The following is a 27,292-nucleotide window of genomic DNA, read 5'->3' as shown; positions in this document are numbered from 1 at the left end:
GAGAATATCAGTGTAAAGGCTCTGAGAGGGTACCATGCTTGGTGTACGCAGTGATCATCCAAACTGTCACCTGGGCTTGGGCTTGAGTGGAGTACATGAGAAGAATGGTCACAAATCAGACTGGCTGGGCACATACTGAACTACTAAGTGAATGACTTCTGTGCATTCTGGTCTTAACGTGACTGTTCTTTGTTATCTGTCCATTAAATATACATAGCACATTGCAAAATGTTTTAAAAACCCTATCCACTAACCTTAGGGAAAAAAAGAGTTAAAACAAGGGTAATCAATTTGCTCAATTTAAAAGCTTATTCCTGTTTCATTCAATCTTTAAAGCTTGGTCCATCCTACACAATTCCTAATGAAGACAGAAACCATCAGTTAATCAAGAAAATAGTTAGATTGAGAAAAAAAGTGTTAATAAAAGCATAATCTGTTCATTCACTGATCATTTATGGAAGAAAGACTTATATGCCCATTTTATACATACAGATGAAAGGTTTACCCGGAGACAATGCTAGACTTAAGACCTGACATCGGCAACAATGGAAATGAAAAACAGAAAATCATTCTTTCAAGGGACATATTACTCTTAAAGACAATCGACACTATGGTTGTCCAGGAAGAGCAGGCATTGCCATTTGAGATAAAACTTAATCTCAGAAGGCAAAAAAATATGAACAAGGATTATACTTTCTACATTTAATGAGAACCTACATATCTCACACTCTAACTCTGAGAGAATTTTTCCTTTTTAATTTAAAAATAGTAGCGTCAATCACTACCAAGAGTGAAGCAACATATGCCAAGACAATAAAATAAAAATTCAAAGTCTTGAGACCAGGCAAAGAGCTTCTGTGAGAGCTGTGAGTGACCTGTGCTGCATCTGCACCCCTGCTGCCCAGGAAGAGTGCCTGAAAGGCAGGAGACACTCAGCTTCATATAGAATCACAGGGCTCCACCTCTCCCTTGCTTACTGAGTCTGCATTAAAGGGCCGTAAATCCTGTTGACAGTTATTACCACATCTATTGGCACACAGTCAGTACCAGTTTGGAAAGAGTTTTGCAGCCTAGCTAAGGCCAATCATCTGTCCCCTGTACTCTCTTACAATTTATTTGCACCCGGCAGGCAGCACCCCACAATGCCACTAATTTGTTAGGTAGCTGGTACTTTCTGGTACAACCTACTTTAGAGAGGGCTCTAATACACGTCTCTGTGAATCACCAGTAACGCAGTCAGGGGGGAGACAGAAGGTTAGGAGCAGCAGGTACGATGTGAACTCATTGCTGAGGTGACTTGGTCTCGGCTGCAAACTCAATGAGTGTGGTCATGGGCAGTTTGTGTATGTGGCTCCCAAGGAGTCAGTCCTGTGGCACCACAATCTTAAGATCATTGTGAGGAAGTGAGAGCTGGAAGGTGTGTAACCAAAGGGAGTGCAGAAAGCAAACAATGGGTTCCATAATTCACCAAGAGGAAGAGAGGAATGCATGAGGAAATGAGACACCAAGAAACTAACCACCATAAACAAAATATTTCGAACACCCCAACACCTGGAAAGTAGCACAATTACACCTACTTGGGGATCAGAAGACAGTAGCTTCTGAAGATCTGTAGGAAAGTTTTGTGCCAATACAGTATCAACTTTTTTTGGATAATAAGTTTACAAAAGTAACATATATAAAATACTCAGAAACCAAACAGCAAAACTAAAAAACAAAACAAAAAGAGCAATGGAAATCTAAAATAGACTATCATAACAAAACAAATAAGATAATGACCTATACAATTCCTTTAAAAGAAATAGGTTTCATTAATAAAAAGGGCAGAAAAATGTATTAGTGAAGAATTATAAAATAATACCTAACTACACAAATATACAAAGCCTCATATTCAACCTCTGACTCAAAATAGCACTGTTAATATGTCAGCCTGTTTTAGTCACATACAGTTAAAATGAGACATACAGATGAACTCATTCCATATCTCTAAGAGTTCTTCAAATCCTACACACATTTAAAACTGTTATTTAAATTTGATACAATTACTGTCTTTTCAAAATCAAATAGCATCTTTCATGCTTTTATACCGACTAAAAGATGCACTGACTTCTTGCTTCCCACTGAGCCCCCTAGACACCGGGGTACTTCAGTGAGCTGGTCTGGGCGAAGTTAAGACAAGACTACAGTATGAGGACTCTTAGGAAGAAAGTGCTTATCATCAAGTGTAGAAAGCTTGGCAAAACCATCAATGATTAATATATTATTGCATTATTGCTCACTTACTTACCAGACAGATTTAAGATAAGAGTTAAGGTATGCACGTGCACGTGACTACGAATAGCTCATTTCACAGCACTACCATGTTCAAATAGGAGGTGATATGTCTTTGCTCTATTTTCTATTGAAGTCATATTTTTGTGCACGTGATTTTCCTTTTAATTTTGACAAGACACTTAGTCACAAAGCTCATGAACCTTTCCTGCAGTAAATTTTAAAATGGAACATTCTTGGATAATGGTTGATTTTTTTTTTAATCTCTTATTATTCTCCTAATAAGATACTTTGAAAATGTGAATGCCACATCTTTAGTAAGAAAATGTCTGATATGGTATTTTGGATGGAGAAGTACAAGTTCTCAAGCATCGGTAGGGAAAGAGTCAATATGCTAAGGCTTTAACTATCAGAAGAGACATGGTTTTAAAATCATTGTACATAAAAAGATAATTAAATACTTTTTGTTACTCAAAATTAAAAAAATATATTATGTTTGTTTCATTCACAGAAATTGAGTTCTACAAAGGACAGCTGATTCTTTCATTAAATCAGAATCAAATTACTAATTTCAGTATTAATGATTAGCTTTGACATGTTTAAAAAGGGTAGAAGATACTTAACAGACTTGTCTTCAACCCTGAGATAAACAACTGTTCAGGGAAATGGAACTGTTCAAGATACATTTTCGTTCTGCCAGTCTGTGAAATATAATATAATTATTCTCTTTTAATGAATCTCTCAATGAATAGCAATCTTTCAGAACTTGAACAGGTAAAAAATGTAATGATAACGGGTGAGAGCAGCTTTGTAAATAAAAAAGACACAATGAGATTGTTATTTTGTGCCATGTTATGGGATAATTAGGGTAACAGTGCAACATCCATCAGGCATTTGAACTTTCTCAGAAAAGCTCCCTAGGGCTCATTTAAATTACTTATGTTTATCCATAGAGATTTTTAGTCTTTTTTCAAGTGACTGTCACTTTATAACATTCAGGCCTCAATCTTTAGCTCACTCTGATTAACAGCTGTATTGCACAGCAGCCAAAAGGCACTGCATAAAATAGACACCAACCCCCGTCCCACCCCCAGTTTATGAATCTAGTTTATCAAAGGAAGAGCCATATAACGCTATTAAACCAGGAGAATAATTAATCAGTGCAGAGGAAATAGTGATCTAACGAATCTCTATCAATTTCCACAAAAACAGAGTTGGCTGGATTCTGTCCAAGAAGCTATCATTTCTATGTTAACTAGTTCCATACAATGAAAGACTGTATTTGTAAAAACTGAATTCGTGGCAATGGAACTCCAGTGGGTAGTTGCTTTAGTTAACTCAAAGATACACACAGCACAAAGATAATGAAAGTGGATGGTGGGGTTTCATTCTTTCAAGAATCAGGTCTCTTTGATCTCTGCTGGGCCCCCTGCACCCTTTGGCAGTTAGACAAATGCCTGAAAGTAACAGGTACTAGATTGTGGTGTTTTCGCCACATCCACTAAGGTAACAAGAAAATAGTACTTCTAAATAGAGAGGGGTAAAATAAAAGTTCTCTCCTGGCATGACGTGATTATCTCTAAATAAAATGTCACTCCAAATGTGCACTTAAATTTTCATTCTCAATGAGATTATAGTTTTTCTTGCCGACTGTTTTCTATCTTGATGGAAAAGAAAACATGGTTTTTAACACAAACAAACAAAAAAAATAGAATCATAGTTAAAAATTTATGTAGCTGATTTCATGTCTTTTTGATAGCTCTTTCACGCCTACTATTCCTTTAGAATCCCCTCTAGTTTATTTTCCTATGTGCTGATTATAGAGTAATTATTTTAAATTCCCTGGAACACATCCAATACCTGAGCTTCAAAACACCAACCTCAAATGAAAAAATTATTATAGGGCTTTGTATTTAGGACCCTTTTAAGATTGGTCTCATATTCGGAAGCTTCATGTGATGACTATTTGAAAGCATGCTCTACAAGTGTTAATTAGTTGAGGGTTGTAAATCAGCCAATTTTATTTCACTCGCAAATATGTTTTATATTTCTACCACGCATAGGCTAAATTTACTGAAAATTATAGCACAGTTTTAGCCTGGGTTAGATGACCCACCATTATTTCCAAGAGACTGAGGATGGGATATTGTATCACAGAAACAAGTAAGATGGTTGTTTTATCACTGACATCAACATCATAGAGAAATGACCCATTAAAGCATTTATACTTTCCATCCTTCTCTGAAGTCACAATTAAAATCAATAGCCAGAAATACAGAAGAGTCTCAGAATAGCATTAGCATTTTGAAACTAAAGAAGGTATTCTGCTTCAGAAGTCAGAGAAGGTAACAGCTGAACCTTAACTGAAAACCTCAAGGAAACAAATTCCTTTCCTTCTGCCCTTGCATCTATTAAATTGATTGCCAAATCATGTATTTTTTCAAAATGTAGCTGCCACTAAAATCTCATTTTTTTCTCAAGTTTTCCCAGATTCATTAGGTGAAAGCAAGTCGCTCCCTGTTCTGCCGTCCCTACCTACCCGTTCCCTGGGTTTTCTCTATTTTCCTCATTTCAATTTGTTTTCAAGAATAAACCTTTAATTGCAATGTGTGAGAAAATATCACTTTCCTGTTTAAATGATTATGTATCTGCTTTCTTATACCCCAAATGATTTTGTGGCCTTACCAATTTTACTATAAGAAGTTCTAGAAAATTATACTGCATGTCATATTTTGTTGCTAGAATTATACTGCATGTCAGAACATTTGACCATTGAACCTGGGGTGAAAGGTGATAATCCTAGTCATAAAATGGTATTTTATACAGCTCCAGAAGGGATATGAGAATATTCTAAAGATTATCATCGGTTTTGTTACTAAAATATTAATTTATTCATATTAATGGTTTCTGCTTTCCAAATTTCTAGGAGGCCAGTGGTTTGTCTGAAGTTTTTACAGTGTTACGACAAATAGAAATTTCATAAATGTTTCTTAAAAATACATACGTTTTTATCGGACAGCTAGACCAAATATGAGTACATGACCTTATATTTTTGAAAATACCCTTTCATTTTTACACACAAGAAATACGTCTTGTATTTTTAAATTTCTTTTTACTGCTGTTTCATAAGTTTTAACGAATGTCTTTAGTTAAAAATGGAGAACCAATACATCAAGATATGCAGGTATAGGATGCAATCTTCAAATGCAAACAGGAATTTCTGTATTTAGATAACAATATTAGGTACCTGCTATTATTCGCATTATCCATTGCTGGAAAATTTCAAAAGAGGTAGTTTAAAAACAACCAATTAGAAATTCATTTTGAGACATCTCCTTAAAGGTTACTAGAGAGCAAATGTTTGGATCTATCTATTTTCAACCAACGAAATTATCATGGTATTAGTATATGCATAGATTTTTGTAAAATGCAACATCTCAAATGCCATGATCTTTTTTCAACAATTTTAACATCCAGGTATAATAATGCAGCATGAAATCCTTTTCTTGCTTCTAAATTTAATTGATTTAATCACTGAATTTAAATGCTTGGAAATTGTTCTGCTTGCCGGTGTTTGAATGCCAAACACATCATCTACAGTTCTAAAATGAATGTTGCAGTTATATTTAGACAACTTAAAACACTGCCTTCTAAATTACCCTAGATAACCCATAGAAATGTCTAGAAAAACTGATAATAATGCATGACCAATGTCCATTATCATCAACTTCCAGTTAAGTATAACTTGCACAAGGAGTAGGAGGTATTAGAGTCCTACTATTTAAAGTCTTTGTGCAATTTTCTAAGCAATGCAATGGACAACACACACAGTCCTCATTTTAAAGGTAAAGACCTTGAAGCCAATAACCTTGTTTATCTTCAGTAGCAAAAGAAATTCAAGTTTTGTCAAGCTTTCACAGACATCAACTCATTTATTCTGTTTGATCAATTTGGTTTGAATTGACTTTTTTTTCCCTTCCTACTTCTTGAGAACTTCAAAAAAATAAATAAATAAACTAAGTCATTTGATGTAGAGAGATTCCTTGACAGCCAATCAGGTACATAGTTTCTCCCCTCCAGCTCCTAAAAGAATCAGGGTTTTAGTTTTCCCTGGGACAGTGCACAGACATCAAATAAAGTGAGGTAGGGGAATGTGCAGTGTAACGTACACGGAAAAGCTCATTTTGGAGGAAATGATATATAGTAAGTTTTCAGCAAGATGATGATGAATAAAAATAATGTTTACACTAAGTATTCAAAATTGGGGCTACACAAATTATACGATGTGGAGAAATCTGTGGTATTCACCTAGCAGAGTTTCCTCTACGTTAGGCTTTCTTGTACCACGTTCACAAGTATTGCCATATCCAGGTACCTCTTCTATTATTTTTCAGTTTTGGCTTTTGCTCTATTTTCACTTTAAAATTTATTTTAAAAATAAAATTATTTTAAATTACAAATTAAGAAAAAAAGTACCCCTTTTTCAACAGTAATAGTACGTACAAAAACTAGATTTAAATTCTTGACCTGTGTAGTGCTTAAACTATCTCAATTTTCCATCAGTGGAGTGCACACTACCCTTGGAGACATTCCGCTCAAAGAAAAGGATTAGCATTGGTAAATGGAAATAAAATCACTGAAAACTTCATGGACAATATCACATATTAATTAGTTTTTAATATAAACTTTTTCTAGCTGTATCCGTATGTGGCGTGGACAGTCACCTAGTGAATGATGTTTCAAGCAGGAAGTCCAGCTGTTCCTGACAGTACCTCCCTTAGCCTCTGGCAAATGTTGAAACTCCACAGTTTGAATGTAAGTGCTTTGCTCAGTGGTTTTCAAACTTTCTAAAGCAGTCAACTTTCTCTCTCTCTCTCTCTTTTTTTTTTTTCAAATGAAGCAATGTTTTTAAAAAACAGTAAATTAATGAAAAATTAGAATTGTATTTGTACAAATACACTTTAGAGATTCAAATTGGGAACACATGGAATATAATCAATCTATGAGAACAATGGAGTTATTTTGACGAAGGCAGTTGCCATGTCCGAGGCATCCTAATTTTCACTGATGTCTGCTATTTGTTTTTGTTGTGCGATACTGGGACTATCCTGAACCAGACAGGTAAGTCATTGTAAATGACACAAACTTTCTTACATCTCACTTGGCAGTCTTGCCTCATTCTGGGTTCATTATTGGAAAATGGTATAGCTGGACTTGTATCTTCAAAGCTAAAACCATTAGAATCTCTAAAAACTGCTCACATTACTTGAGAGGTCCTCACTGGTTGAAAAAAGAAAAAACATTTTTCACAGGTATCCTTTTAACAGTTTTTCAGCTTCATCAACACAGATTTACTTGCTGTCTGGTTCAGATATTAATTCAAGTTTCAATCAGTCTAATTTATCTTATTCTGCATACTTAGCTGAAACTTTGTTTCAATTTCACCCCTGCCTCCTTAGCAGCAGTCGTGAGAATGTTTATATCATAAATCTCTGACAAAAGTACACTTGATATATAAGCTAGTACAAGCTTATCATTTTGGAGAACTAGCTAACTAATGCAATTTTTTTATGAGCAAAAAGTTTTCTGAAAAATGATTTCCATTTTTATTAAAAATATTAGTATTGTCACCTTGTTTTCACTTCCATTGATTGTTATGCACTGTTTATTACTTGTGTCAAAAAGAAGTATCTGAGCTTGTGGACTTTCTAATTGCTTATGAGTCACATATGCTGTGGTGGTAACGTACCCAACCCATTTGTACAATTATCCTCATCAAACATGCAAAGGTATATTTTAAATGACCGTTGCAGAGGTACAGACTTTCCAGTGAATGTCACAGTTATTTGTTTATTTGTGTGTTTATTTAGCTGTGTATATGTGTACAAATGCACGTGTGTGGATATGCAGAACTAGGCTTTGATCCATCCATCCATGGATCAGTCCACCCATCAGCAAGAAGAAGAGGAAATGGAACAGGAGGAGGAAAGGAGGTTGTTTTCACCTGGGAACACAATTTAATGATTTGGGAATTGTCAATGTGACAAAACGGTTTTATAGAATGCACGTTTGTGAGTTTTTATTATAGGTTTTTTTTTTGGTTATTGCCCTAAAATATGGCAAAAATGAATATGAATGCAAGTTTTTTACAGAACTTCTGAAAAATTGTAGTTATAACTTGGCAGAACACAGTTTGAAAAATAATGGTTTAGCTGAAGGCTTTTCTTTCTTTTAAAATTCAAATAACTTTTACTCTCACCTGCAACCAGTCATTTATACACTAATGTGAATGAATCTATAAGACATCTTTCTGAGGCTTAGATTTAATGCAGAAGAAGAAGCAAAGATGAACTCAGCAAGTGAAAACAAGGGGAAGACGGAACACAAAGGCTAAGGAGCACTGCGGACCTACTTGGCCTACTTTCATCGTTTTGCTTAAAGGCCATGCCGTCTGTATACGATTCGTTCATTTGTACTTCCAAAAGAAGAAAAGAAAAACAAACTACAACAAAATCCAAACCAAACAAAAAGACAAAGCCGCAAAGAAATGTCTACTGAATTACATAAATATATGAATACATTTTAGAACTGCTTCCAACTGTTTGAGAATATTTTGCTGGAACAATAATGTAATTAAATTAACTGCTTATAATTTTGATCAACTCGAATTAAATCAACTGTCAATTTCCAATCAGTGAATTTATTCACTGAAGAGACTATGATCTTATGTTGTGAGTGTCCTCAAGGACTTCAAGCAAATAAATTGTGCAGGAGTCCCAGATCATGCAGAGCAAAGCATAAAAGAGTATATAATACTCCAAACATCATGATGTACCTTTGGTCTGACATTTTTTTTCTCATTAAAATGAACTTGTAACTTTTTTCTTAATTTAAATACTTCTACTAAATAAAATAATTTATCTTTATTACAAGAATCTAGCCAGGTACGCTTCCCCCCTCTCCCTGTCACCAAAAGCTTTCTAAAGTTTATGGACAAGCATTCATTCTGATATAGTAAAAAAAAAAAAAAATTAGTTTAAACTTCAAACTTTTTACAGAGGCATATCAGAAAAGCTGTTAGTTAAGATTTCAAGAAGGTGCATCTTAAAAAGAAGAAATTTACATTATTAGTTTTTTTCACTTACTTCCTTGTGTATTTTCTAAGAGTGAAATCATTAATTTGATCTGGGCTAAAGAAACTTGTTGGGCCAGAATTATAGTTCCTATATTTCATTTCTAAAGTCAATACCTATAATCATTTTGTGTACATGTGAAACTAAATCCAAACTTACAAGCATAGTCAGTTTAAGAAGGAAGAAAAAGTTGAGCCAAATCAGTTACAAACACACTTTGGTTATTACTCACACAACGACCTTCAAGAACTCTGATTTCTAATGTTTCTCCCCAGCTTTATACTGAGAAAAATGTATTCCTAAGTCACCAACCTGCAGGTTCTCACTTCTTTCTTTCCCAAGTTTATGGAAACCTGGTCCTAATGCTTCCTTAGTACTAAGCAAGAAGGCAGAATAGGAAGAGACCTTTTCCCAGGGTTATGGGCACTCACAAGTCTATTCAGCACTTCTGGCCGATTTGCCTGTGCTTTATTCCAAATGTGTATTCCTCAGAAAAGCACATAGAGGGGGATTAGTGAGTGGGACCAGCAGACACAGGTCTGCAGTAGCTCCACAGTGTACAGACACTTGTCCCGGTAGAGCACAGCCATGAGTTTTACAAACTTTAACAGCTCGGTGGGTGAATATAGCTGGCAGCTGAGCATTGAGAATCAATTCAGATACATGTCTGGAATGTCTACATGCAAAGGACATGCCAAGTACAATCTGTAGTGACCAAAAAGAAAAAAAGCCTAGAAATTATTATATATTTATATCATATATATAACAGTCTTTTTTAACCCTATGGACTAAGTTACTATGTAACACATATGAACTCATTAACTCCCTTGGGAGAGAAGCAGAGATTTTTAAGTGTGATCTTAGTATGGTCTTTGGACTAATTCTAAAACTTAGAAATTTTTCATAAATTTTTTAAGAAATCAATTAACTTACATTTAAGTATAAAGGCAATATTAGTGTCAACAACTCCTAGAAATTAATAATTATACCCAATTCCCCTCATTTTAAAATTCATATAGCACAAACCTACTCATTTTTTCTATGCATTTTCTCCTTCAAAAAACCATTTTCCTGCATGTTTTCATACATTCATCCTGAGTGTGAAACATTTTAAATTTGATAGAAACTTTCTTTTATTAAATTATGCAATGCCTCAGACTTTACCTCTTTGGGATTACCTATTCATTTAATGGGCATCAAAACCTTCTGTTAGGGGCAGGTTGTAATAAACACATCTTTCTAGTGGATACTTAATATGTTCTCCATCCATCTTTGTCAACCTTATGGTCACCACATTCCATATAACAGAAGTCACTGCCTGCTGCTGAAACTTGAATCAGATGCCTAAAGACACCAAAACAAAGCTATTTCCTACCACCATCAAGCCTAGCAGCCATTCTCAAGTTTTATTTATTTAAAGAAATATTATTTTTATTGGGCCCACAAGGCGATAACCTCTTCATCATATTTTGTCTTTGCTACATTGAGCTGAGTTGATACATTTTCTTGGCCATCTGAATGCCATCAATGGTATGATGTAGATTCCGGAAGGTAAAAGAAATATTATGGATAGTGTTCATAAATTGAGGCATGAGCAATTACTAGAATACTACTAATTTGATCTTTGTTTATAAAATCTATCAACAAGAATTAACTGTCACGTCCCAGTGTGAATTACATGACAATGGAGTTGAAAGCTGATCCGCAGCTATTCTACCCTATTTTGTTAGTCCTTCGCCCTTTCTTTTCCAGGTCTTCTACCTGTTACTAAATTTCTGGAAAACTAGAAGCAGATAACCAAAATTTACTGTGGAATTTTTAAACATGCCATTATATATGGTATTTCGGACAACAGCTCAATGTAAGATGGCTTCAAAATCATAGGCTGACTGCAGAAAGTCAAGAATAAAAAATCTTGCAACATACCTCAGCAGAGTCTAACCTAGGCCCCTGTTACAGCAAACTCAAACATCCTGACCAAGACAATCACATTCCAGAATTTAAGGTACAAGATAGCCTATATTATTTTCCACTAAATATCATATGTATTTTATTCCTTCTGGAAAGAGATATATCCAAAAAAAGGAGAAAAAAAATCCATGAAAATATAGCCAGTTTATACATGATTTTAGAATCTATTATAGTATAATAGAATCACACATGTATATCTGATATCATAAACAATACAACTGCATACATATACGGACTGTAGTGCAATAGAAAACTCTTTCATTTTGAAGTAGCCCTCAAAAGCCAAGCAGGAAGCAACTTAACAATGAAACGTTAGGAGACTTACCTTGACTTGCAAACTTCAACTCTTTGGCATCTGTGAGCGTGGTCCTTTTGTCAGATCCTTTTTTCTCCATTCGGCGGTGGCTTCGTCTTTTCTTAGACTCTCCCCAAAGATTGGACCCTCCGTGCATGCTTGGTATATTCAAAATGGCAATTCCTTCCAGAGAGATGTTTATTAAGTCAATTTGTACTCCATCGCACTGATCAGTAAAGTGAGAAAAACAGAAACAATAAGACATTTTAGCTTTCTTCTTTCGCATTTCCTTATCTTTTAATAAGAATTTTTAATCTATAATCTTGCTCTTTCTAAATAAACCTTTTAAGAACACTTAAATGGTTACCCTGAATGTCAGTATAAAAGATAAAGCAGCCAATAACACTTACCAGGTATCATTAATAGTGTTTATAAACGATCAAACTAAACCATCAGTGAGTGTATCTTTGTTTATAGTAAGAAAACCTTTGCAAGGGACATACTTATTAAGTGTCTGCATATATAACCAGCTGCAAATTTCTAGTGTGTTATAAGGAGGTTGATTCTGGGATGTCTGGTCAAATTTCAGGCAGAAATTTTAGCGACTGTCTCCTCTTTAGAACACACCATAAGGCACTACTGGGGGAAAATAAACAAAATTCATAATTCATGGTCTCATTTTTGCGGGTAGAGACAGAAATGGCTCAAGAGACTTTTGAAAAAAGAAAAAGTGAAAACGGCGATTCAGAGAGATCTGAATTACACTGGAGTGGCGAAGGATGATTTCTTGGACTAGATTAAGTTCCAAGGACAGTGTTAAAGGCAGTGAGAGGCACGCTGTCTACACGAGTGTGAAGGACCAGGCCGACTGAGTGAAGGAAATACCAAGAGTAGCAGCACTGAAAGGAAGATCTCCAATCCATCAGCACAGAAACTTACAGCTGTTTTAACAATAGATTGGAAAATGAAAACAATTAGCCAGACTTTTTTGCTTGTCTGGTGACAAAATACCCTTTTGACTATGCTTTCCAGACAATTCTTTGCCATATGCAGTGGTCACTTTCTACTTTTTTGAATTTTCCGTATTCTTCCACTGATGGACACGTATGGAAAGTGACACGGCCATACTGTATTTCTGTAATTATTATTTACTTACTCATTTGCTTTAAGTTTTCTAAAGCAGTAGTTATTATAAATATATCCCAGATAGTGTTCTCCCATTTTCAGTTCTAAGTCAAGATGAGTTATAAATATCTGTGTTTTACAAACTTTGTTAGGGGTGTGCACTTCATAAATTAAAGCGTATCTGCAGTGGGACTGTTTTATTTGCCATGTCTTATTACAAAACAAAGAAACAGCAACAACAAAACCCCAGAACACTGACACTGACTTCATCATACCCTTTCTCACGGCAACCAGGATTTTTGAACCTAAAAAGAGATAATGCGCCACGAAAATTATAAAAACAAAAAACAAACTAACAAAAATCCTCTCTTTTTTCACATTTTCCTCATCTGAATCTAGTACTGTATCTGGCTCACCAAAGTATAAAAAGTGAAATAAAGCAACCTATCTTGAGCCTACTTGGCACGGCTAGAAACAAATTCTAGAGACAGTGCCAAGTTTTCATTCAATTTCTTTCAACGAGGGTGAAACCAAGGTCTGGTTGATGCCTTTTTTTTCTCCCTTAGAAACAAGTAATTTTTTTCCCCTCCTTTTCATGTAGTAAATTAAGATGATTTCTTTTTACTAAAGAATTCTGCTCATGTGTATACTCACTTACTGCTATATATTCTAGATAAACAGATATTAATTTCATAATTAAAAGTAATCTTGTGTAAATACCCTGCAGGCCTCAATGAATCAAACACATACTGTGTGTCAGGCCTCCCACTGTCTTCAAGTGGAATGTACTGGCTGGATAATTAGATAGTACATATTTTTTAACCTTATTTGCATGCATATTATATCTTTTGCACACTGACAAGCAGCAGTAACAACAAAAGTCAGATTACCACAGGGAATTCCCACAAAGAAGTCTTCATTCCTTATAATTTGCAGCCTAAATTAAAATAATTTGATCTTTGACAAGGATGAAATGTCAAGCAGAAGGGGGTCCTCTACAAGCCACGGCCTGTGGCTTCTGAAATCTGCCTAATTTATGTCAGTCACTTCTTAATACATATTTAAGTATTACACGAAAAAGATGATAAATATGCAATCTGACACCTTTGGTATTTCCCTGCTGTTAATTTATAAAGGTCTGGCTTCCCCCAAACTGACTAAAATCATTTAAATAACAGAAGAATCGTGAAATAAGCTGGAGTTGGGGCCCGGCTTCCATTTTCACTCAATATTGAACACAGCAGGTAGTGCTCGAAGACAATTATTTGACTAGGCCTTCGAACCCCACTGTGACAAGTTACTTTCAGAATTAGTGCAGGAGTATTCCTTTGTTCATCTGCAGAAAAGGCGAGCACGTTGCAAATAGGCTTTTTTTTTTAATTGAACTAGGGGAATCACATCTGACAACTGAAAAACATCAGTGGGTACTAGTATTCATGTTTTCACCCTTCACAGTCTTGTCACGTGTCGTTTTAAGGAAACAGTAAGTAGCGCTCTTGAAAGTGAAAAGAAAAGAAAAACAAAAATCCTTAAGAAGTCCCCCCAAAAAAGGACTGACGAAGAACACGGAAGTTCCTATGAGCGCAGGATAATGTACTTACATAAATGCCCATTTATTAATGGTTTGTTTCCACTAGTTCCTGACCCCAGGCTCCCTTCCTCTGTTTGCTTTAACGTTATGTTCATTAGTCTGGAAATCTCCAGCGCTGGGTCTGATGAAGACCAGGAATCGTAGCACACCGGCTGAGCGCGTGGAAATAAAAGCTGAGGTGAAGGCGATGAAGTGTAAACAAGTCATAAGACTGCGTCAGATAATATTTTCATCCACCTTGAAGATTTATGATTTTTAAAAAGGTAGCTACAGAGGAAAATATATATAAAAGCTTAAAAGCTAACAGCCTCGGTTAGTCAATAAATCCTGAACATTTTTACTATGTTGAAAAGACGTCGTTAACATATAGTGCGAGGGGGGCTGTTTGCAGAGTGTGGGGCTTGATGCCACTGTCCACTCTTAGTTTGAAATGAAAGATTTTATTCCAGAGACAAATTCCTCTAAAAGGAAAGAATACGGTTTAAAATTTTCTTCCAATGTATTTTAACCACAGTTTACAAATATACCCTGCACAATTTCATACAGAAGTGTTATAATGAAAAAGAACATGAAAAGGAATATATATATACATATGTATGTATAACTGAATCACTGTGCTGTATACCAGAAACTAGCACAACATTGTAAACCGGGTACACTTCAATTAAAAAAAAAAGGGATCAGAAGTATTAAAGACAAGCTTTTATATATGAATTTAGTGTTTCAGATTCAGTTAATATGTTATTTGATACGAATATTCAAAATAGTATTTTGAAGAACTTTGGAGAGCCATAACTGTGAATAATAAACCTGATGAGATATGATTAATGAGAAACCGTAAATATTTTCCCCTAGTGAGTCTAATTCGATGCCCAAGTCATAAAAATGATTCATAATTTTACTTAATGAAATATATAAACATTGTGTTGTTCATTGTTTAAAATGGCATGGAGTAAAATGACTTATCTAAACCTGCTGTTAGAAGAGTTTCTACAAATTCATATGTAACTCATAAGGCAAAATCATTTATGTTTTCCAGAAAACTGCAGCAGCAACCCTACAAATTGAAATAGACACACATAAAAAATTAAATATACTAGACACATATACACAAATGCCTTAATGGTACCTCTTGTGATGTTTAAGGCCACAATATTCTGCATTTCTCCAGTGATTAAGCTCCATGTTTTTTCAAATGCATTTTATAACTTTTATCTACAAAACACAGTGTGACATAGGGGCTCAGAGTATGCCTTTCAGATAATTTTAGTGTTAGCTGGCAGTCCAGTGATGGTGACAGAAGTGCTGATTGCAGATAATCCCAAGATATTTTCCAGAGTGGAAGGGGAGATATAGCAGGTAAAGGAGAGGAAGACAGAAGCAAATATGGAAAACAGAAAAATTTGAGACTGGCACCATGGATGTGCACACACAGTTGCTGAATATGTTGATAATAATAATAATATTATTACTGGTTCAAGATATCAAGCATTAGGCCAAAGTGTTAGCAGAAAACCACTTTAATTTTTCCTGGTTCCCTTTTAATTTCTGGGAAAGCCAGAAATTATTGGTGGAATATTAAAATTCTTACCAAAAGTTATCTCATTAAAAATAACTTCTGCTAAACACAGAAGAGAATTTTTCCCTTTGGTCACCTTTTACCTACCTCATTTCTTCCTAACTCTCTTCAGTAAGGGAAAGTACAATGTATTTATCATAATGAAATGATAGCACCACCTGATCCCACTACATTTCTTGTTCTTTCATGGAATAAGGAGTTATTCTTTGTTTTGGACTTGATGAGTCCAATTTTTTTTTCCTATGACCATCTTTGTTGAGGTCCACAACTGTAACATCTCCTTTCATCATTGCTTCTGGAATTTCATTGCAAAAAAACTAAAACAAAACAAAACAAAATCACCTGGGGTGCTTTAGAAGAGAGGGTAGATCTGAGTGTTCTTATCTCACACACACACACACACACACACACACACACATATCAAGAAGATAGGTACTTTCGGAGGTGATGAAATGCTTATGGCTTTGATTATGATGGTAGTCTCATGGATATGTTCTTTTCTCCAAACTCATCAAGTTGTGCACATTAAATATGTACAACTTTTTGTAGGTCAACTATGACTCAACAAAGGCAATAAAATTTAGAAAAGAATGTCCAGTCCCAAGTTCCATTTCCTCCACTCCATGATCGGGTTTTGGTAGGGCTAAGACTGAGCTAAGGTTCTCTAAATGCATGCTGAAGGACCACGCAGGAAGATTTTGACAGAAGTGGGGCAAAGACAAAGCTGCAAAAATCTGCCCCCTGACTTTAGTAACTGTGCTTTGCAGGGTACTGCACAATCAGAATCTTACCTTTCAAATCCTGCTAATTTATTTTGTGTCCCTGACACTCTTCTTGCAATTTGTCAATACTTGAGCTCATTCAGATTTTATAGAAACAATCATTAAGACAAAGGTCAGTATGTGAGGATGGAAATTCTTGGCCTTAAAATTCACCATCCTTCTAAGTCTTACCAAGAACCAAAAGACTTAAATACTTTGGAGAATGGGCCATTTTATTCTTTCATGAACTTTGCCTGGTACATGGAACAAATTAAAAATGCATGAATTTTATAGACTTCAATTCCAGATGTTGACCTGAGATTCTCAGGGACATATCCAGGCCCCAGATAGTTTAATACAAACTTTGCTTTTAGTACATTATCTTGTAATTTTAAAGCTTTTCATTTGATTTTTTGTTTATCTTTTGTTTTGAAGTTAGAGGATAGCTGAACTTCTTAAAGTTACAAATTTCCCCTTTGTTTGTTCTATCTATGTATCTATCTGTCTATTTACCCATCCACCCACCCACCCACCCATCCATCCATCCATCCAACTTATTTGTTCCTTTAGATTTAAATATTTTGGCAGCAAGCAGCACAATTCTCATTTCTTTTTTAATTATGGAAGAAAATGTTCATCTGCTTATCTCTGCAGGGGAGATATAACAATTTCTCTAAATCATAGGATTTTGAGGAAGATTAAATCAGGTAACTTATATACATTGTTTAGCACCAAGCATAAGGTATTTTTAACAATAGATACATCTTAGCTATTATTATCATCAACTATTGCCCCTTGATATTAATATTATTCCAAATATTCACTCTTTTGGGAAAAAAATCTTCCTAAATGAAAGAGAGATGTGAATTAAAGGGTCACACAGCAAATGGTCTGTTTTGAAGAAGCTGTCAATAAAATATATATCCATTACTTGAGGTACTCTTGTACTGAAGTGGTTTTATTATGTTTTATATTTTCAAACCATAGTTGGTATCATTTTAGGCCAAACAGGAAGCAACAGCAACAGAATCAAATTTCCAAATTGCTGTTTTTGTTATATTTAATTATGAAGTCACCTTGAGGGTAGAAAGGCGTATTCTGCTAATATGATAGACTGGATTCATTAAAAAGTAAATAGAGAAGCAGATTTTACATTACCATCCATACACATACACACACATCATTTCAAAATTAAGATAAATACATAAAATTTCAAGATATGCAACAACAGAATGGGGAGTGCACAGCACTAGCTCTGATTTACAAGTGCTCCTGCAGTGGTGCCAAGAAGAAGGCAGTAAATGCAGACCTGAGAAGCTCAGACTTCGGGAGGATGTAGAGCCACAACCCTGAAGAGTCTTTCCCGAAGATGTAAAGTCCCATGGAACAAAATCATGGAATTTTATCACTTGTAATGTTAAAATCAATGTTATCCATTACCTATTTTCATCAAATGTCTTTTGCTTCATGATACAAACTTTTCCTTGAACATTTTCCACTTTGTGACATAAATAATATTATACTACAGATCCATGTTTTTTGGTTTGTTCCTTTTTTCTTTTTTTGTAAGTTAAGACTTTATTGTTGAGAGCAGTTTAAGGCTCATGGCACAATTGAGGGGAAGGTACAGAGACTTCCCATAAATGCCCTGTCCTCACACATGCACAGCCTCCCCCATTATCAACATCCATACCAGAGAGATACATGTGTTACAACTGATGAACCTCCATTAACACATCATAATAACCCAGAGTCCACAGCTTCCATCAGGGTTCACTCTTGGTGTACATTCTCTGGTTTTCAACAACTGTATAATGACTTGAAGTTACCACCATTGCATCACACAGAGTATTTTCATTACCTTAAAAATTCACCTGTTCTTCCCTCTCTCTCCCTTAATCCTTGGCAACCTCTGATCTTTTTACTGTCTTCATAGTTTTACCTTTTCCAGAACATCATATGTTGGCATCATACAGTATGTAGTCTTTTCAGATTGGCTTCTTTCACTTGGGAAAATGCATTTAAGGTTCCTCTGTGTCCTTTCACAGCTTGGTAGCTCATTTCTTTTCAGCACTGAATAAATACTACTGCATTGTCTGGATGTGCCACAACTTATTTATCCATTCACCCACTGAAAGACCTCTTCTTTGCCTTCAAGTTTTGGCAATCATTAAATAAGCTGTTATAAATATCCACGTGCATGTTTTTGTCTTGATAGAAGTTTTCAACTTCTTTGGGTAAGTACCAAGGAGTATGACTGTTCGATTATACAGTAAGAGTACGCTTAGCTTTGCAAGAAACTTCCAAACTGTCTTCCAAAGTGGCTGTACCATTTTGCAATCCCACCAGCAACGGATCACAGTTCCTGTTGCTCCACATTTTCACCAGCTTCCGGTGTTTTCAACATCCTAACAGGTGAGCAGTGGTATTTCACTCTTGTTCTAATTTGCATTTCCTTGATGAAATATGATGTAGAGCATCACTTCATCTGCTTACTTGCTATCTGTATATCTTCTTGGGTGAAGTACCTGTTAAAGTTTTTGGCCCAGTTTTCAATAGAGTTGCTTATTTTCTTATTGTTGAGTTTTAAGAGTTCTTTGTATATTTTGGATACACAAAGTCCTTTATTACATACGTATTTTGTAAATATTCTCTCTTAATGTATGGCTTGTTTTCTTATTCTTATGACACTGCCATTCAAAGAGAATTTTTTACTTTCAGTGAAGTCTGTCTTTTATTTCTTTCACAAATTGCACCTTTGGCGTTTTATCTAAAAAGGTATCACCATACCCAAGGCCATCTAGGTTCTCTCCTATGTTATCTTCCAGAAGTTTTATAGTTTTGCATTTTACATTTAGGTCCATGATCCACATCCTCCTTAACCAAAGAACAGTTGACTGTATTTAGAGAAATCTATTTCTGGGCTCCATTGATTTGTCTTTTCTTTCACCAACACCACATTGTCTTAAATAGTATAGCTGTATAGTAAGTCTTGAAGTTGAGTAGTGTCAATCTTCTAACTTTGTTCTTTTCCTTCAATTTTGTGTTGGCTATTCTTGGTATTTTGACTTTTCACATAAACTTCAGAAGCAGTCTGTTAATAGTCACAAAATAATCTGCTGGAATTTTGATCAGGATTGTATAATAAATCTTTAGCTCAAGTTCAGAAGAACTAACATCACGACAATATTTTTTTGTATTTTTTTTTATTGACATATAGTCAGCTTACAATGTGTCGATTTCTGGTGTACAGCATAATGTTTCAGTCATACATATTCATTTTCATATTATATTTCACCATAAATTACTATAAGATATTGAATATAGTTCAATGGGCTATACAATATGAACTTATTATTTATCTCTTTTATATATAGCAGTTAGTATCTGCAGATCTTGACCTCCCAATTTAGTCCTTTGTACCCCCTTCCCCATCTGGTAACCATAAGTTTGTTTTCTATGTCTGTGAGTCTGTCTGTTTTGTAAGTAAGTTCACTTGTGTCTTTTTCTAGATTCCACATATAAGTGATATCATATGGTATTTTCTTTCTCTTTCTGGCTTACTTCTTTTAGTACAATGATCTCCAGGTTCATCCATGTAGCAGCAAATGGCATTATTTTATTCTTTTTTATGGCTGAGTAGTATTCCATTATATAAATATACCACAACTTCTTTATACAGACATCTGTCGATGAACATTTAGGTTGTTTCCATGTCTTGGCTGTTATAAATAGTGCTGCTATGAACATTGGGATACACTTCATCTTTTTGAATTAACAGTTGCAAATCAGATGCATTTCTCTACAATAACAGTGAAGTATCAGGAAGGGAAAGTAAAGAAACATTCCCTTTTAAAATTGCATCCAAAAGATAAATATGGCAATATTGAGTTTACCTATCCTTGAACAAGAAATCTCTCTCTTAGATGATTTTTTTCAATCTATGTTCAGTGGTTGGATAAGGTAAGGAGAGGTCCAAGAAGCTTCAGTATATCTACCCTACATTCAATCACAAGTCATATTTCAATTTTTTTTTCATTTTTGCTTTCTGCTTCAGATTTTCTTTGAGCATAGGTTTCTGAAAATGCTCAAAATCCACTATACTATGAATTTTTTAATAAAAAGTTTTGACGATAAAGGAAGATTTTAGATCATTTTTTATAAATACAACTATATAAGTATATATATGTGTGTGTACACACACACACATTTATATATATATATATAAAACATGCACCCATATTCAGCATCACAAATAGCAGTCAAGAAAGTCCATCTTGAGCCCAAATCCTTCACCTTTTGTAATTATATTCCTTTTCAGGGTTATGATCCGATTCAGTCATGAGGGGCTTTTTCCTTTCCACAACAATCAATTCTACCCCTAACACTTCAATTTATTCACCATTCATGATGTGAAAAAAGTCCAAAAAGATTATATTCTGAAATGGTACCACTTTTCAGGTTATTACCCCTAACAGTAAATTTAAAAGTCAGGATAATGATGAACCTAGCCAGGCCATTATTATGCTTCATGGTCCAAAATGACTTCTGTTTACCAAACTTATTACCTGAATATATGTGACTAATAATTTAGGTCTCAGTAGACAAGCTATGTATTTATTTTTAAAATGAAAAGTGTGAAGGTCACTATTTCTCAATTCATATCATCTAGTCATCAGGTGTTCTTGTCTCATAATTCTGCTCCTTTGATTTGTCTTTACCACCTATCAAAATATAACTTAGCCTTTTTCTTTCATCCCCTTTCTCTCAATAAAACTAAGACATTTTCTGTTAAAAGTTGCCCTCCAAATTTTTAGTCCTACAATGTCTACATTTTTTTGGTAGACCTATTTGCTCCAAATCTTTTTAAAGTGTATCTTTTTTTGCTATCTTTGCTCTCTTTCTTGGCTTTTCCACTTCCTATGAATATAATGGGGAAATGGCAACCCCAGGAACGGAGAAAAGCTAGTTAATGAATGGGAATGGGAGTGGAAAAGTATATTTTTTTAACCTTTATTCATGAAAGTGAGTACAATTTTAGTGAACTCTGTTTTAAAGGTTATAAGATATTGAGACCTGAAAATAATAAGTTTTTTTTAATGTTTTGTAACTTTCTTCTTCCCTTCAGTTACTTTCTTTTATCTTACATTTTTCTGTCCACACTATGCCCATTAACTTCTCCATTGATTTCTAAAGTTGTGTCCACCTTTCATTCTTTTATACTGTATTAAAACAACTCATATTCAAACTCATATGCTACTAGTTCAGATAGTGCTAGATTCTCAATGAGAGACAAAAGTGACATTTTTGAATCTTGGATAAAGTCATGTGAATTGTTCAACATATACCTCCTTCCATGGCCTATTGCAAACATATTCAAAGTCAAATTCAAGCCATTTCATAGTATTATAAAGATAATTCATTTTTCTTACTTCTATTTCTACAGATTCATGTAGCTTCTTGCAGGTGGCTGAGAAAGTTTCAGATGTGCCAAACTCAAAATACCAAAATTTGTTCTTCATTCTGAAAAAAGGAAAGGAAGACACATCTTAGGCAATTATCAATAACAGAAGGGATTTTTTTTAAAATGGGGGAGGCCTGTCTTGTAGTGTCAGTGATAGAAAAGGTTGGAGGACATGTACCATCCATTATGTAATAGATGGTCACATAATTTTCAAAGCTTAAGTGTTGGTGTCAAATTATATGATTATCCTGGAGGGATTACAGGAATGTGCTGATTTGACAGATTCAAGTACATTTCTGGCTTTTCTATAATACTGGTCACCCAGATTTTAAAATATAGTTTTAGTGCTTATGATTCCTAGCTTATTCTTAGATGACTTGATTTTAGACCAGCCACTCTGTAGTCATAAAGAGAGAAGGAAAAAAAAAAAAGTTTGGGTTTTCCATGAGAAAAAAGAGACCAAATATAAACATGCTCAATTTTTCTAGATGGCTATGTAGTCATTAGAAACTGGCATAGTTGGATAGCATATTAAAAAGTAAAAGAACAGTGGTTATCCACAAAATAAAATTTAGTAACTTTTGGATAACTATTAATTACTTTTTAAAGATATTGTCCTCTTTTATATGAACAATAGTGGGAAATTATGATACAGCATAAAAGAAATAAAGAATAACAGTATTTGATCACTGTAACAAGTGTTGCAAAGAAAATATAGTTTAAACTATTTAAGTATCTAATCTGGAAATAAGATGTTTAAAATTTATTTTCTCCTACAGTCCAATGGCCATATTGTTTCCTTGTGCCAGGTAATTAAATTAATGATCAGTTAATGTAATTTTACAAAGGTTGACTAGATTTTTATATTACCCAGCATTGGATTTAAAGTTTCATTCTCATGAGAAACTGCAGTTTTTAATTATATATAGTCTAACGGGTATCATGCCCTCAATTAGAAGAAAATATAGGTAAAATGAGATACATGTTTTCATACATAAATGCAAAACAGAAATTTTTGTAATGATATTCAAATATCTCTCACCAAGTTATTTTTTACTTGTAAACATTGATATGTACTTTTCACATTAAAATATAAAATACTTCAACATTAAAAAGATATTTGGCAAGGACCTTACTACTTAATTCAACCCTAATTTGTTATGGAACATTACATGGAATCACAAACTACAGAAGTAATCTTCTCTATCTAGACATATTCAGTAATATTTAGTCTCATGCAAGGTTTTATTTGCTTACAGAATTTTCATCAGCCCTTCTTACATCAATCACCATATTCAGTCCAATAATCTGAAGACCAATATAAATTTCATAGGACTCTAGCACCATGAATCATTGTTCTTTTCTAGAGAATATCTTCCTTGGATTCTAGCCTGATATAATATATCTGAGTAGATAAAAATAGATGATAGCTAGTTAGATGGAACAATGGCAAACATTTAACACCAAGATCTGTGGGCCTGAGTCAAAATGTTAGTTTATATTAAATTACAATCTACTTTACAAAAGAGAGATACTTTTACAAATTTATACATTGAATTATGCAAAACTAAAAATATTTTCCTTTGATTCATTATTCTAATGAAAAGCATATCACTCAACAAATTGAGAGGAAAATGTTCTGTATGATGTGGTCTCAAGACACCTTAGAATAATAATTAGTGGATGTTTTATGGCTGGAATTGTCTTTCTACGTTCAAGTTTTCTAATAACAGTTTTCTGTTGGCCTTTTATCCAGACCTTCCTGGATTCATTTATTCACTCATTCATTCATTCATTCAACAAATATTCAGTGAGAACATTCACTTTCATATGCTACCATGTTTAGTTCTCAAGATACAAATATGAACATGATTATCTTTATCTCTAAGGAGCTCAGAATGTTTAAGATTATGGGCATATACAACAATTACAAAGTTAATTTTCTAAACTAAATATGAGCAAACTATTGTGGAAAAGCACTTCAGTGAATCACCTACTTTTACCGGGGGGGTCTAGAAGCTTTAGAAAGGAGGGGACATTCTAATGGATAAGTAGAAGGCAAACAAGAAGATGAGACAGATTCTGGGCATTTTAGGAGTGGAGTGTGACTGCAGAGACTGCTAAGTATGGACTAACAAGGGTCTTTTTCAGAATGTGCATGTCAAGTTAAAGGGTCTGGATTTGGTATTACAGATTTATAGGATGCTGACAGAAGTTTGTTAGCAGTGGAGCCACGTGGCCAGCTTTGTTATATGGATAAATAAATGGTATAAATGAGTAAGTGGGCTAGGATGTTGAAATGTTGGTGTTGTGGACAGAAATGTGGCTACTGGAATAGTACAAATGAAATACAATCGAAGGCCTAAACCAAGTGGCAAGGAAATGGAAAAGAGAGGCTCAATTCAAGAGACATAAATGAGGAAGATTCAATAGGAACTGGTGGTATTAGATTATACTGATTTCTGCCACATATAAGTTATCTCTAGAGACATATGTGGCAATATTCAAGCATTACTCCAGCAAAAGAAGGGCTATGGATTTATATTTTGACAAGTTCTGTGATGCCATGTATATTGTATTGCAGTCTGAAAATTAAACTTTATATATATATACACACACAAACATACACATAAATAATATATGGCTTCTGATTGCATGTCAATGGTTACTCCTTCCTGTTCTGTCCATCAAAGTTCTTCATAGCTTAATCAGGATGAGGAGTTTGCACCAGCTAACCAAGACACACTCACTTTAGCAAACACATCACAAGAAACAGAAATTCTGAGAATTTACATTCAGTCTTTATTCACCATATTAGTTAGCATTACTGCTCATGTGCTAAAGCTGCTTTAAATTCTCCATTATTACAACCATTTTATGTTTCACTTAGATAAATATATGGAGGTAATAAAAAGCACATAGAATCAGATTCCACATGACAAATTAAAAGCTGTTAAATTTTATTTTTTTTTCAACCAAACTGATCTTTAGGTTGTAGAAATGCAAAAAAGCACATTTACACATGTATGCTATTTATTTTTATGGCTCACATTAGAAAATGATCCAAATAATTCAAACTCAAATTTGTCAGAGAAAACATATAGCTTTGAATTTTAAGAACAAGGTGACTGGACATTTAACCCATTGTGAAATGTTCACACCAAAGCCAAATTTATTGCGTTCTAAGCCAGATTTTGTGATTACAGGCACGGTGACAAATGTTCTACAAAAAAAGAGTTATTCATACTATTATCATTTTAAGTCATTAATATATTAAACCTGATCTCAATGAATTTAATTGTAAGACTACAGGTTTCAGTTTAACATTTAAGGTGCTTGGCCAACAGATGTTCAGGTAAAAATGAAATTAGTTCCCATTTACCAGGCATTTTCTTATTACCAGTAATTTTGCTTCTTTTACATGTCCTCAGGAAACTGTGAACTATCAGAGACTTTGCTCAAGCAAAAAAGTCATTCTTGTCATTATGAAATTTAGTTAATATTCAGTTCTACAAGTTCTGAACTTTCAAATAGGCATTTTACACTCGAGCAATATATTTTCCTTTGAACTTTTCTTCCTGGTTTACATAGTTCCTTTTGTTTCTTGCTTGTTTTTTGTTTTACTTTTGCCTGCTAAATAATGTTAATGCAGCAAACATAAAACAAAACAAACAAAACATGAATTGCTGGTGCATTTCCCAGAAAGAATACCAAAGAACCTAATTAGATATGGAGCTCATTTCCAACAAAGATGCGAGATAAAATGGGTGAAATTGCTTCAATTATCTTACTATAGAAAACTCAAAAGTTATAAACATACAGAAAATTTTAGTTCAGTGAAATTACTCTTAAATTAAAGTCAATCTTAACTCTCAAAATATGCTTCTTTTAGTATCTTTATGTATTTAGCGGTGGTGACGTAAGAGCTATAAGAAGACCATTTAAATATACATAAATAAACATATATATGTATAACTGAAGTCCTCTATTAGACATTTGAATCCCTTTTTAAGCATCCTTAACTAAGCGATTCTGTCTATACCGTAGGAATAATATGCTTATTAGATAAGAAAATAAAACCCTTTGATCTTTGTTTTTTTGAATGAAAGCAAAATCATAATGCCCTAAGTAGTTAAAATGAACTTAAAATGAGTATTTTTTACTTATTAAAGATGTTTCACAAATCTCATATTTTACATTAGCTTGCTTTCACTTTTGTCTTGTATGAAAGCATTTCAATAGTAATTTTCAAATCAGTTCTTAAAATTATTTTCTCACAGAGAACCATGTTTCTAACAATTCAGTGACTTTATTTTAATAAAAAAAAAAATCAGTCTCACAATTCAATAAACTACCCTAGAAACACAGCAGGGATTTTGAACTTGGGTAACAATGCTGGTGATGAGAGACATGGCACTCTTGACCTACTGCTATAGGATAAGTGTTTAAAGTGGTACAGTTACATCATAGAATCAATTCAGTTTTATTTTTCATTGCCAAAAGACATTACACCAAGCATTGGTTACAGGGTTACTCATTTATTCCTAAACGTAGTGAGGTATTACTCTTAAAAATACCCACAATCAAATGGAAAGGCCTTGGTGAAACATGGTTTCACCAGTGGACAAGCAGTCCCTGAAAGCTTCATTCAGCTCAAGCAAAAGGAAGAAGAAACATTTGGCAGGATAGCTGTGGGAAACAGAAAGCTGGCAGGGCAGCGGGGTTGACTGCAACAACCACAGGTGAGCAGGGGATAAAGATAGGGGACACTTGCAGTTTATGTTGTCTGTCACTTCTTGAAGTCTCCTGTAAACTAAGTGTCATCTGCTTACTAAGAATCAAGTCCAAACCCAACTTGAATGAAATGAAGATTTTATTTTTTTTTCCTTTTGATTGGCAACTGTTAATTCACTAATAAATACTTACGAAAAAGATAGTTCAACATTTGAGACATTGGAATGAATGAGACCTTTTACCCCAGTTTATAAAAATCATAGTATCAAACACTGAAGTATATAGTTCTTTATTTGCTTACAGCAATTTAAAACTATAATTTTATGACAATAACTATCCATATGAAGATGCCAGTGGCATAAATAATT

At 34.2% G+C, this 27,292-nt stretch overlaps 1 protein-coding gene across 3 annotated transcripts in view; it reads right to left on the bottom strand.

The window, feature by feature from the left end:
* DGKB (diacylglycerol kinase beta) overlaps positions 1 to 27,292 on the bottom strand; it is a 587,707-nt gene that overhangs the window by 140,122 nt on the left and 420,293 nt on the right. For all 3 annotated transcript variants that reach the window (XM_074367408.1, XM_074367407.1, XM_074367409.1), the window contains 2 exons: positions 22,159 to 22,249; positions 11,701 to 11,896 (listed from right to left, as the gene is read on the bottom strand). In XM_074367408.1, coding sequence (XP_074223509.1) covers positions 11,701 to 11,896; positions 22,159 to 22,249 — 287 coding nt within the window. The remainder of the gene's footprint in view (positions 1 to 11,700; positions 11,897 to 22,158; positions 22,250 to 27,292) is intronic.

The sequence above is a fragment of the Camelus bactrianus genome, chromosome 7, assembly GCF_048773025.1.
Source record: "Camelus bactrianus isolate YW-2024 breed Bactrian camel chromosome 7, ASM4877302v1, whole genome shotgun sequence".
Lineage (NCBI taxonomy): Eukaryota > Metazoa > Chordata > Mammalia > Artiodactyla > Camelidae > Camelus > Camelus bactrianus.
The sequence above is the reverse complement of the archived record's forward strand: the minus strand, read 5'-3'. Positions and strand labels throughout refer to the sequence as shown.